General features: G+C 32.4%; 2 protein-coding genes across 2 annotated transcripts; one reads left to right on the top strand and one right to left on the bottom strand.

The window, feature by feature from the left end:
• The first annotated feature begins 1,244 nt into the window (after window positions 1-1,244).
• LOC125073323 (nucleolar protein 9) lies at window positions 1,245-8,239 on the top strand. Its single transcript, XM_047684104.1, has 7 exons — window positions 1,245-1,529; window positions 2,695-3,574; window positions 4,319-4,472; window positions 5,622-5,750; window positions 6,512-6,670; window positions 7,021-7,176; window positions 7,993-8,239. Exons 1-7 carry the CDS (start codon window positions 1,337-1,339, stop codon window positions 8,221-8,223), a joined length of 1,902 nt encoding a protein of 633 aa, XP_047540060.1. The 5' UTR covers window positions 1,245-1,336; the 3' UTR covers window positions 8,224-8,239.
• Window positions 8,240-8,521: 282 nt separating this feature from the next.
• On the bottom strand, window positions 8,522-11,952 carry LOC125073422. The gene is made up of 3 exons (XM_047684245.1): window positions 11,846-11,952; window positions 9,341-9,485; window positions 8,522-9,019 (listed from the first exon to the last, which is right to left on the bottom strand). Exons 1-3 carry the CDS (start codon window positions 11,855-11,857, stop codon window positions 8,883-8,885), a joined length of 294 nt encoding a protein of 97 aa, XP_047540201.1. The 5' UTR covers window positions 11,858-11,952; the 3' UTR covers window positions 8,522-8,882.
• Window positions 11,953-12,884: the final 932 nt, after the last annotated feature.

Below are 12,884 nucleotides of genomic sequence, written 5' to 3'. Positions count from 1 at the left end.
ACATGTTTGGAGATGACAACTTTTTTTTTTTATGACATCCGATTTTATATTTTTTCTGACCAAATAAGAATTAGGTGTATTTATTTCGCGAATATATACCTACATTATAAAACTGACTAAATTTAACCACTTGAACATATTTATTTTATTGAAAGTGCAAAATTATGAGAAATAGAAATTCCTTAGTATTTTTTTATAAATTGTCAGTACAAAAATGATATTATTCATATTTTTATATATAAAGCTTATGTTATTTTACACCATGTTGCTGATCATTAGTTCACTAGGTGTTGTGTGTTGTAATCGTCAGTAGCATATTTGTGTGTTAATCACCGCGCTAGCTGAAGCCCGGCATTTAATCTAACATATTTGAAGGAGGTTTTGCAAGCAATTATTGCAACTTCGTATTATCTTTTTCAAGAGTCTGAATATCGCCGGTAAGACTATTTTACGAGCGTGCATATGTCAGAATACAAACTGACGTAGATTAAGACGTTCAGAAATATTTTACATACTACCGCTATTTCAACATATTATAATATAAATAAAATAAAAATATACTAATTATAATATTTATTCATCATACATTACAGTTTATATTTTTCACGCACCTTAACAATAAATATAAGTATTTAAAATATTATTTGTTATTAGTATTAGAAAAACGCGAAATAGTTTGTTTGATTAATTAATTATAATAAATAATTAAGTATAGTACACCAAAAAACATATAATTAACATAAACATCATATTATGAAAGAATCTTCAAAGTGTTTTAGATAGATAGTTTAATAAAGTACATCAATGGTGGTAAAATGTATAGTAGATTATCTTGATGTAATCTGTTAATATTTAGATAGGATTTCCCTATTGATTTATTTATTCTGATTGATTATTGAGTTCTGACCGATTACAGCCACACGGGTCATTTTCAAGACTAGACAACTCCATCGTTAGTGTGTGCGCAAGCACAGATGTACTCTCTATTCGGCAAATCCAGCACGACCGGAAAGTATTTAAATTCAAGAGCAACGGTTTTACTTGCTTTTCGGGGCAAGTGAGTTTACCCCATCATATTATTATTTTAATAAAAGTAAATAAATCAGGAATAATAGTCAAAATAGTGTTAATAGTTACTCCAGTGTGATACAAGGATTGACCAACACTTACTTCTAAAAACATTTTAGGCTGTTTAAATTTGAACTTCGTTCAATAATTATTTTAAAACATACATAACAATGAAGCATGATTTTGACGTAATATTTTGACACATAACCTCACAAGCACACTATACTATTATTGTTTTTGTTAATAACTAAAATAATCTTTAAACAAAATGGGCGAAGAATCCGTTGATCCAAACAAGAAAAGGCATAGAAAGAAGCGTAAGAATTTCTTATCAAATGCAAAGAAATATGCAAAAAAGGGTCAAATGGGACGCGGAACGAAAATACCGGAAGAACTGTATCAATATTTTGTTGGAATTCTGGACGTTATAAAGCAAGGAATTGAAGATCCTGACGAACGAAGTTTGTAATTATTTTTAATTTTAGTCTATTCCATTCGTTCCCTATAAAATGTTAAATATTAATAGAAAGATATCCCGAATCTAGTTATGTGGGTGGTTTATTTTCATAAGAGTATTGGCTATACATTCCGGTTTTACTTGTTTCAAATGGTCAGTGTTGTGCGGAAATGTACCAACCCAACAGATACATTAGAAGTTGATAAGATTTAAAAGATGAAACCATTTTTATAGTGGCAGTGACCTTGTTCAATTGTGTATGTATATAACCATACTAGTGACCCTACAATTTATTAATATGAAAATGATATATAAACATAATCTATATCCTATAACTACATTCAAGAATATTGTAGGTTTCTACAAGTAAAACTTTTTTTAGAATTGGATGTTGGTTCCAGAGATTACTCTCTATTAACAAACATACAATATAAACTTAATATGAGTCATTTCTTTTATATCAGATTATATAGAATGCAAGTAGGAAAAAATTCCATCATATCATAATTATCATTGTTATACATCACCATCAATATTCAAATAAAAGATTTAGACATATGTCACGATAGTTGCCCTCAGTTCAATCGAAAAATAAATAATTTTATTTGTGCTTAATTCTAATTTTATGGTTATCTTATTGGTTTTATTCATTATTATTCATTATATAATAGTTAAAAAAAATGTATTAAACTTCTTATTTTTAATTATTGCTTATGTTAATTTATATTTTCAATACATACATTGTGTAATATGATAATGCATGGTGAGACTACCTGTAAGTTGTGTAAGTTTTGCCTTGATAATTTTGAAATGTAATTTAGATGTAATATTGTATCTTCTGTTGGTTGTCCTAATGAAAATAAAATAAAATACATATTTTATATCTTAATAATATAGATAGAGATTATGTGTAATGTTATGCCAATTATTTTAAAGACACATAACATATAACATTTTATTTATTGGTTATTCTTTGGTTGATACATTTCTGCACAACTTATTCCCTTTGAGGTGTACACAGAAAGTATATATTGAGGGACAAACATACTAAACAACAAGCTTGTTTTTTTGAGCTATGAATCTACACAGTGGCTGAAAAACATACAAAAGTCTCACCACAATAGGTTGCAAATACAGTTGCTAATAAACTTATGATTGATTTGTTACAGAGTCTCTGGTTACCAATGTATTGGAGAGAACAAAGGGTGAAGAGTTGAATGTTGTCGGGAATCAACTTGGCTGTCGTCTCGTAGAACTGCTCCTTCCATATGCCTCACCAGAGGATTTTCAGAGGTACATAGAGGTACTGTCACCAGAGCTACGTAGATTATGTTCAGATAATTTCACAAGTCATATTATAGAAACTTTACTACGAGTATCTTGTGAAAGAGCAACGGAACATTTACAAAGTAATGATGAATTGGAGGAAGAGGAGGAGGTACCGAAGAAAAAAGTTAAATTAGAAAATCCATCAGATAAATATACAAAAGAACACATTGATATATGTCACGAATTTACGGTAAAGATATGTAAATATGCATTGAATAATTTAGAAGATTTCGTTTGGGATCAATACGCTAATCATATACTACGAAGTGCATTAAAGTGTCTGAGCGGTATTACCTTGCTGCCGGGAGAAAAACCTAAAGTGAATCTTTTCAGAGAGGCAATACAGGATAAAAAAGGTATACCTCCGCATCAAACTGAGATGAAGTATAAGGTGGTACCGGATGAGTTCAAAGAAATCGCCAAAGACTTTGGAAATCGACTGTCAGCGTGGCCTCAATTTAAAGACTTACCGTACCAGAACATTACATCAGCTCTGTTACAAGTTCTGTTATACGCTGTGAAAAACGTTGATAAAAATTTAACAAAGAGCTTAATAAAGAAACTTTTGAATGAAAGTTTTGCGCCTGAAGACTGGATGGCGACGGGAACAGATGAAAAGAAAGACGAAAAAATCGATATAGATGCAAGTAACACAAAAGATGAGCAAAAGTTAACAGCGGGTAACTTACCGCCTGTATTCGAGAGTGAATCAGCCGTCAGGTATGTAGCGGTACTTTGATTTTCAGAGAATAGTAAACTTATTATTATTTATTATTAAACGCTTACAGAGTAACAAAAATAAACGACTTCCTAGGATTATGTCGCGTTTCAGATTCCCGGCAATATCTTACACAAATTTTAGTTTAATACATTCAGTCGTACCTTGGTGTAATGTATATATCTAATATTATTTTATATTATAGCTTTTATTGATGTAATATGTTTAATCAAAGGTCAGTTTTTATGGAAAATGATGTGTTAATATAACAATGTTTTATTTCACTATAGTCATTATAAGAGATTAACTTTTAAATGCTTTTTTTTTAATTAGAGATGGCAAATGCAAAACCTGATTATTCAACAATATCCATAGACATTGGTACTGCAAAGAAATAATAATCATTTCTCAGATCTACAACGTTCCACTGACCTTGGCAGCTAAGATGTTATGTACCTTGAACACTGAATATTAGGGCCACCTGATGGTAAGCGATCACAACCGCCCTTAGACAATGGCGTTGTAAGGAAATATTAACCATTTCTTATATCACCAATGTGCCACCAACCTTGGGAACTAAGATGTTATGTCTGTTGTGCCTGTAGTTACACTGGCTCACTCGCTGACTGGCTAACACTACGGTACTACCTACCCAGAGGAGCTAGCACAAAGCCGTACAACCAAGTAAAGCCCTTGAGTGGACTTGAAATAAACATTACACTAATTTTATTTTATTTTTATTATAGGTTATTAGAAGCAGCGCTGTTTGTGTCTAGGAAGAAAATGTACACACAGATATATGCTCGGTGTTTCATCAACCGGTTAGGTCAGCTCGCTACCATGCCAATGTTGAACTTCACCGTACAACGGTTGATAGACAACTGCAACGTCAAGGAAGAGGTATGTTTTAATATACAGCTAGAACGCTTTATGCAGATATTCCAACACACACACAGAAATTATAATGTGATTTAAATAATATCAGGCGTGTATTCATTGTAACCTTATAGATAAACCTGTAAAATCAAAATCAAAATATACTTTATTCAAGAAGGCTTTTACACGCACTTTTGAATCGTCATTTAACAAACTATTTAAAGTAAAGCTACCACCCCGGTTTGGAATGTAGATTATACCGAGAAGAACCGGCAAGAAACTCATTAGTTACTCTCAATATCTAAAAATACAGTCATGTTAGTTAAATACAATTATATATGTATGTTATGTCTCCTGCCTGGAAGTCAACAAGCATTAACTCCACGCTTTTTTATCTTTAATATCATTTTGTATCGAATAATCCTCCTCTTTCCTCTCCTCCTCTTTACCAATCTATTTTTTACAATTGACTTGAATCTATGAAACGGCAAAGTTAAAAATTTCTGCAGAATTTACCTTATACATACCCCAAGAATGATTTATTGACTTTGCGGAGTCGGAAACTTGGCGTTATAAGCTTATCCTTACTTCTTGTGCACATACAATGATTATCACTGATTTTATCAAAGTGATCAATACTACTGTGAATATACATAATATAAATCCGGCTGACTCAGAAAGATTAGCCTCTAACTTTAAATTCAAAAGTGATCACATTTTATAAATTATTATTTACATTTTATTTGTCAAGAGCCGATAAGGATGATTGGAATATGTCAACCCACTGGATTGGGCACCATTCAATTTTCAAATGCTTAGTCGATGTTTACGTGGCTTTGATAAGGAGAACGATCGCGCGAATCAGATGTTTGATGATGATAATGACACAGCATAGCTTACGGGTTACCTAGCTGTTAAACAAGTCGCAGGTTCGATCCTGACCCCTTGGACTATCGTCGTCCTCACTCCTAGCATAAGCTTTAATTTTAATTTGAGGGGTTATTTGGAATATTAGAGTAAAAATGGGGCATTGCTTTAAAATAAAAGGATGTAACACACGCTCATTTTAACGCACGCTCGGTAGTTGTCAACGCGTTATAAGTGAAAAACTTATTACTCTAATTAAGACATGAAAATAATTCAAATACCTAAATGTGTAATTTTTTTTCCCAGTTTGAGCCAATGTTTGAAGAACTGTCACCCAAGTTTGGTGCTCTGTTGGCGTGCGGCAACACTGGCGTGTTGGTAGCTTTGGCGAAAGCTTGTCTCAGGATAAAAGCGAAACAGATCCAGTTTATACAGGTGAGTTTTAAACGGATTTCAGGATTGAGTTAGTGTAAGGCGAAAAATCCTGAAAAATAATGTCGCCCTGACCGATTTCGGCCAATCTCAAGTCTCAGTTAACTACGCAGGACATATAGTGTACAAGTGTGGGCGCTATCACCGACGAACTCTATTCCCTCAGTTTCATAATCCGATGGGACAGCAAATCCAACATGACCGAAGAGAGTTCAGAGTCAGGAGCAGCCCGTGCTTCGGAACGGGTGTCCACATTTCCAATTTTCAGACCCTGGACTGTTGCTGAGAATTTTTCGAAACAAAGCTCAATTACTCTATTGACCTGAATTGGTTTTAAGCCTCGAGATCAGACAATAACGAATACCTTTCAGAGTCATAATAATAATATTTAAATGTATAAGTTCTGGAAGATTCGAGCGATTTTAATGAAATAGACGCTAAACGGTACCTTGGAATACTCCAGATGATCCAATTGCATCTAATATTAATTCACCTATTTTGAAGATTGACAAGACAACAGACAGACTTACACCCAGCTCTCACATACGCGTTCCTCCTTCGCATGAAGTTGGGGAGACACTCGTGGCAATAAACCTTTTGGGTAGATTAAAAAATTACTGACAAAAATAAAAATAATAGTTGTTTTTTTTTAACATGCGTATAAATATTTAATTAAAAAATAAATATATCTTTATTATTTTTATCGCATACTTATTTGTATATAAATGTTGTACATATATTAATTATGTACTTATTTTTTTCAGAATTTAGAAAAGGCACTGAATTGTTCGGACGCCGAGAATCAGAAACACTTCCCGGTGCAGTGTCTGAAGATGCTGCCCCTCGGCACCAACGATAACAACAAGGATTACTTCATCAACGTCCACGGGTCTGTTGTGATGCAGACAATACTGGATTTTCAGGTATTTAAGCAAATAACACATGTCGGGCCAAAAAAATATTTCCAACCACAAGCCGATATTTACTAAAAAAATTGTTGACATTTTCAAGTTTTACATTAATCTGGCGGAAAGCACCTGAAGTCTGTACTTGCACCTGTTGGTCCTGCGCCGAGACTCTTTCCGGTCTTGTCGGATCTACCGTCCTATCGGATTATAACAATTGACTAGCTGAATCGGTCAGGAGGACATAATCATCAACTATGTTTTGATTATTATTTCAAGAAAAACTTATACCTATAAATATTTCAAGCCTTTAGCGTTTAGACACTTGTAATTGCTAGATTTAATGAATATTCTATGTATATTTTCAGCGTCCAGCGAAGCCGGTGTCTGGTCTTCTAGAACTTTCTTCAGAAGAACTGTTGTACATATTCAGCGATCCGAAGGGCTGTCACGTGGCGGACGCGCTGTGTCGCGGGCAGTTCGTGGGGGTCAAGGCGAGGGACAAGCTCATATGGAAGTTGAAGGTACTTCGCCCTATTCCACAATATAATTTGTATTTCTTAGAGTAAATAGTAAGTTTCTTGCCTGAGTAGAAACTCAGTACTCACTAATTGAGTAAAATGTACATATTTGTATCAAGACTGGACGGCCGTCTTGGATCGAGTGATCGCTTGGTGTCCCAGTTTTGTTCTATTAGAACAATATCAAATCAAAATATACTTAATTCGAGTAGGCTTCAACAAGCACTTTTGAATCGTCATTTAACAAACTATATTAATTAAAGCTACCACCGGTTCGGAATGTAGATTCTACCGAGAAGAACTCAGTAGTTACTCTTTTTCAATATCTAAAAATACAGTCATGTTAGTTAAATACAATTATATATGTATGTAATATATCCTGCCTGGAAGTCAGCAATAAATTAATGTTATATTTTCCGGTTATAATCAATTTACTATTTAAGAAATTAAAAAGTTTTATTAAGACAAAATTAATAGTAAAGTGTAACTAACTAAGTAACTGTAAGTAATACTTTTTGGATAAAGATGTTGAAATTATGATATAGACTGGACCAACGCAGGTTCGATTAAACAATAATTGTAAATACTAACATAATTTATGTTAAACCAAAAAAAAAACAATTAATTTGATTTGGTATATTTTGGCACATTTGATTGCTCTTTTTAGGCCTTAAGACATCAACCCCGTTCTTTTAGGCTAAGAATGAAACTGTCGCCTTATTTATAAAACAGGTGAAGCAATACTAAAATAACTACACTCAATTAATAAAACGTACTAACGTTTAATGAAATATTTTTTAATGTGTATTTTGTCTCCAGGGATATTATCAGAAGCTAGCGTTGTCTCAGCACGGGTCTAGAGCCTTCGAGCAAATCTTTGAAGCATCGTCTCCGGAACAGAAGGTCAAAATAATGACAGAGCTGTCGGATAAGAGTAACTTGTTGAACAGCACCAACTACGGCAGGCTGATAGCGACCAAGCTGGACCTCAACACGTTCAAAGTGTCCCAGAAGAAGTGGGAGGAGTCGAGGAAGAAAATTGATAAATAAATCAATTTTATAACTGTTTTGTGTTTTACTTTAATATTAAATAAGCAATCTCCCATTCATCATATTATATACAATATATTATTGTACATAGGGAATACTTTTTATGAATAAAAAGTACCTAATTGAGTAGGTACATAATTTCCTCAATTACAATTTCAAAATATAAATATAAAATGAATGAGTATTCATTTTAATTACAGCAGTTTCATCTTAATTTCATATATTTTAAGGGACACTTTTTATACACGAAGATATATCTTTTTACATCTGTACTCCACAAATAAAATAAAACTAATAATTCGTTTTATTTATTTTATTAATAAATGTATAAAATTAGAAAAAAAAGTCACAAGCCAACATTATGACTGACTGAGGAGCCCTGCTGACAGAATTTTTAAGGAGTTCTTTATAATTTCCTTATTCTTATTACTTTTTTAAGTTCATTTTAGTCAGGTACATACATAGATTATAACAACGTTATTTTAATATATTCGTAAATACTTTTTTTAATGTTGCAACTCTATGTACACAAGAAACGTCTGAAATACACTCTAAAGACAAAAATCCGTTTTAACGACAACTTCGTTTTTCTAAGCTTTATTTGTAATGGCAAGATATATTTATTTTTTATAAATATACATAGGTACATATGTTAATACTTATGGCATTGGATCTAACGGGTACTGACAGATCCCATTGCAACCTTTAGGTATTTCTCCCGGCTTGAGTTTACAGACGCTGTTCCCACACATGAATTCACCTTTCCGTAAGTCTACAGGGGGTGGGGGGTTGTACCCTGAAACGGAATAATGTTAAATTTTTAATAAGACATGCAGTTTTATCGCTGGAAAATTAATGAGTTGTTTTTTTTTCGGCTAATAGGCTGTCTGATGGTTAGTAGTCATTATCAACCGTAAACATGAATGCCGTAAGAAATATACATATATAACCATTACAACATCAAAGCGCCACGAACCTTGGGATCCAAGATGTTACGTCCTTTGTGCCTGCCCTTCAAATCGGAGCACAACAACACTGCTTGACACCTACCTCGAGGTACCTACCCACTACCCAGAGTCCTCTACCAACTAAAATGGTTGCAAGGAACAATACTAACCTTTAGTTCCCGGTTTCGCTCCTTTTACTTGCGCTGATCGTTTGAAAATGTCATGTTCCTTCGGTCTGTTGATTAACAGGCGTTTAGGGTTTATTGGTGATGAATACACGAACACCGTCATCAGGAAGACGACGGCGAATAAAATCTGAAAAAGTATATAATTTTTTATTAAATATTTTATATAACAAGTTGTCGCCCGCGTGTTTGCTCGCGTTTTAGAGGTTGGTCAGATATTAGTATTATAAAAAAGTAAAGCCTATATCCTTCCTTCGGGTTCAAGCTTGTTTCATAGCAATTTACGCTTAATTTTGTTTAAAAGTTTCACCATAAGAACGTTACAGACAGACAGAGTTACTTTCGCATTTATAATGTTAGTATAGATAATGATGTTGGTCTAGTGACTTGATATAGGGCCTCAGATCCCAAGTCGGGTTGATAAAAAGGCATCGAGTTTTTCAACAGCCCGTAGTTGGACGTGTGTTCTGTGCCTCGGAGAGCACCTAAAGCCATTGGTCCTGAACTCTTTCGAGTTGTGTCGGATTTGCCGTCACATCGAGTTCCCGTATTTCGTTGGTTCATGCGATTGGTTGAATTACAAGTTGGCACCACTTCTCTCGTGTGACCTGTATAGTCGATTCCAATGCAGAAGTAGAGATAAATAAATACATCTGATATTGAATTTATATGAAATCGCCGGTCGTGAAAAATTACGTTTTGAATGCCAGCGAATTTGTTGAGAGGATAATTGTTGTATTACAAATATAAATCAAGATTATTTTATTTCAAACAGACGGTCTGGCAAGCGGTTGAATATATGAGTGGTACACAGACAGGCTAATAAGAACTATTTGTAACAGGCTATGGAAATATTTTATTGTATTGTGTGGAACGTTTCAGCTCAATCGGCTGAGCTTGACTGGAAACATATAAAATATATTATATATGCGAAAGTAACTCTGTCTGTCTTTTACGCTTTCACGACCACTAAGCCGAATTTGATAAAATTTAGCACGATTCAAACTCCGAGGAAGGACATAGAATACTTTTATGTGAACGAAGCCGAGGGCGACGACTAGAACGAAAATATTTGCAAGGTTACCTACACGTTACACATTAACAAGTGTCGTTAAATAAAAGCTTGTAATAACAAAACAGACTCATCAATTAGTCATGAAATGACTAAAAAACAATATGAATACGGGAATGAAACATCTCAGAATTTAAAATTAGCGTGTTTCTGTATGGCATTATCGTTAAGCGTTAACTTAAAAAAAAAATCCCGAACTTTCTGTGTTTGGACATACACTTGTGCATTATAACAGGAACTCATCAGAAGCGAAAATATTTTCACATTTAAATGTGAAATCAAAGATGAAATGCCTTTAGTTTGTAAACATCCTCTCTAAAAGGAAATATTCGTATCCGGAAATATGTTTACGTAAATATTATATACATATATTCTGTACGTGTTTATGTCATTGAACTTCCTCTAAAACGATGACCAAACCAACTACTTTTGATAAATTGTTGTATGTGAACGAGTCCTGGGTGATTAAGATGGCTTTGCGATCGTAACCAGGATTTGTATATTTAAGAATAAATTTAAAATAAATAAATTTCTCATCACCCGAATGAAGTTGGGACGAGCTATTTACGAATAAACATCGAGAACAACTTGAATCGTACATTAAACATAAGTAATTATTTAATTAATCAAACAAACTTTAAGTAACATAAATACGTTTATTTTTTTAAATACACATTTGAAATAGCAATCATCTACAACGATAAGAGTGATTAAATATTGAACAAACTCTTAACATAACTTAAATACTTCACGTATAAAATTTAAATTATCAAATAAAATTATATTATTATATATTTCATGTAAATTAAAACACAACGCGGGATTATTTGTTATTATTTGCGATACTACATCACTAATTATGATTAGGTACTGGAGGTCCCAACTGGTGATCTTTAAAGGTCGCTGTATTCGACCTTTTTCATAAAAAAAGTTTACTTGTTGTTCCTTTGTTCATTTAAAATTAAAAAAAATCATTAAAATCACAAGTGACACAATGTAATAATAGTATTTTTTCAAATATACCTAATAAATTTTACACTGTTCATATTGGGCACCGAGTTTTTGATATATTTGCACTTTTTATTAAATTAGTACACGAAACTTTGTCATTTAATATAAACTTTTAAAACTTAAACATTTATTAAAAAAATATAACGAAACCATATTAAATCGTACTGCGAATCATAATTATTTATAAATATACTTTAAAAACATTTCTCGAGATTAGTAAACATAAATAAACAAAAAGTAAATATAAGCACAGATAAAAAACAAAACATAAAAATAATAAAAATCAATAAACATAATTATATCACAGTTTAATTATATATAAATTAACGAATTATAAAATTTCTGTAATAAGTGTCTACAACTAATGTTTAGTTGATTTATAAAAATAAAAACAAAGAAATACTTACAAGAGACCTCATGTCTGTGGTCCGCGTGGTTGGCTCGCTAAATGACTAATTTCAGAACGAGTTAGTTCACTTGCCGTGTAAACGCATGACTACGTTCCACTATGACCTTACTGATCTGTTCCACGATATGAAATGAATCACGGTTTAAGAATAACTTCTGTTTTTAACATCTTTATCAGGTTTAATGTAAAATTATTAGCAAAATAAATATGTAAATTCGAATTTCAATATAATTTAAATAAAATGTCAGTTCAAGAATCCTTAAAATTGCTAATTAAAATAATAGAATTTAACCGGTAATTTTCACATCACTTTCGAATATTAACACACAAAAAAATAGTTAAAATAATGCATAAGTGTTTATAAGCGAGTCTGTTTAAATAGTTGGATATATTTTGAATATATTTGTTGCAATTGCTTAATTTTTATAAAGTCACAGACAGTTACTTCACACACACATTGCTAATATTGTTCTGGTGAAGATTTAAAAACGTCTTCCGGATGGCATAAGTCAAAATAACATCTCTATATTTTAATTCGAGTCACTTTATAGTTTGCGGCGATCCAAATGTTAGCGTGATTCAGAAAATATTTTTCCATATTAATCGAAAATTATATAGGTACTTTATTCAAGTAAAAAAACCGTCAAAATAACATCTCTATATTTTAATTCGAGACACTTTATAGTTTGCGGCGATCCAAATATTAACGTGATTCAGAAAATATTTTTCCATATTAATTAAAAATTATATAGGTACTTTATTCGAGTAAAAGAACCGTCTTTACAAGATTAATGTATAAAAAAACTCCATAGTTACTCACTAATAAAATAATTTAAGTGATTTGTGATGTATTAGATCAAAGTGGAGTCCGCGATACAACGGCCTTGTAATGACCCGAGTCACACCATTAATAATATTATGACTGTCACTGAACCACTTGAATGATAACGGGAACTATTATTTCCCCTCTATAATGTTTATATTTGTAACTTTTAAACATATTACAAGCCGTGACGTGAATTGTGACAGTAAATAAT

This window comes from Vanessa atalanta, chromosome 24, assembly GCF_905147765.1.
Source record: "Vanessa atalanta chromosome 24, ilVanAtal1.2, whole genome shotgun sequence".
Taxonomy (NCBI): Eukaryota; Metazoa; Arthropoda; class Insecta; order Lepidoptera; family Nymphalidae; genus Vanessa; species Vanessa atalanta.
Note: the sequence above shows the minus strand (reverse complement) of the source record. Positions and strands in the feature narration are given on the sequence as shown.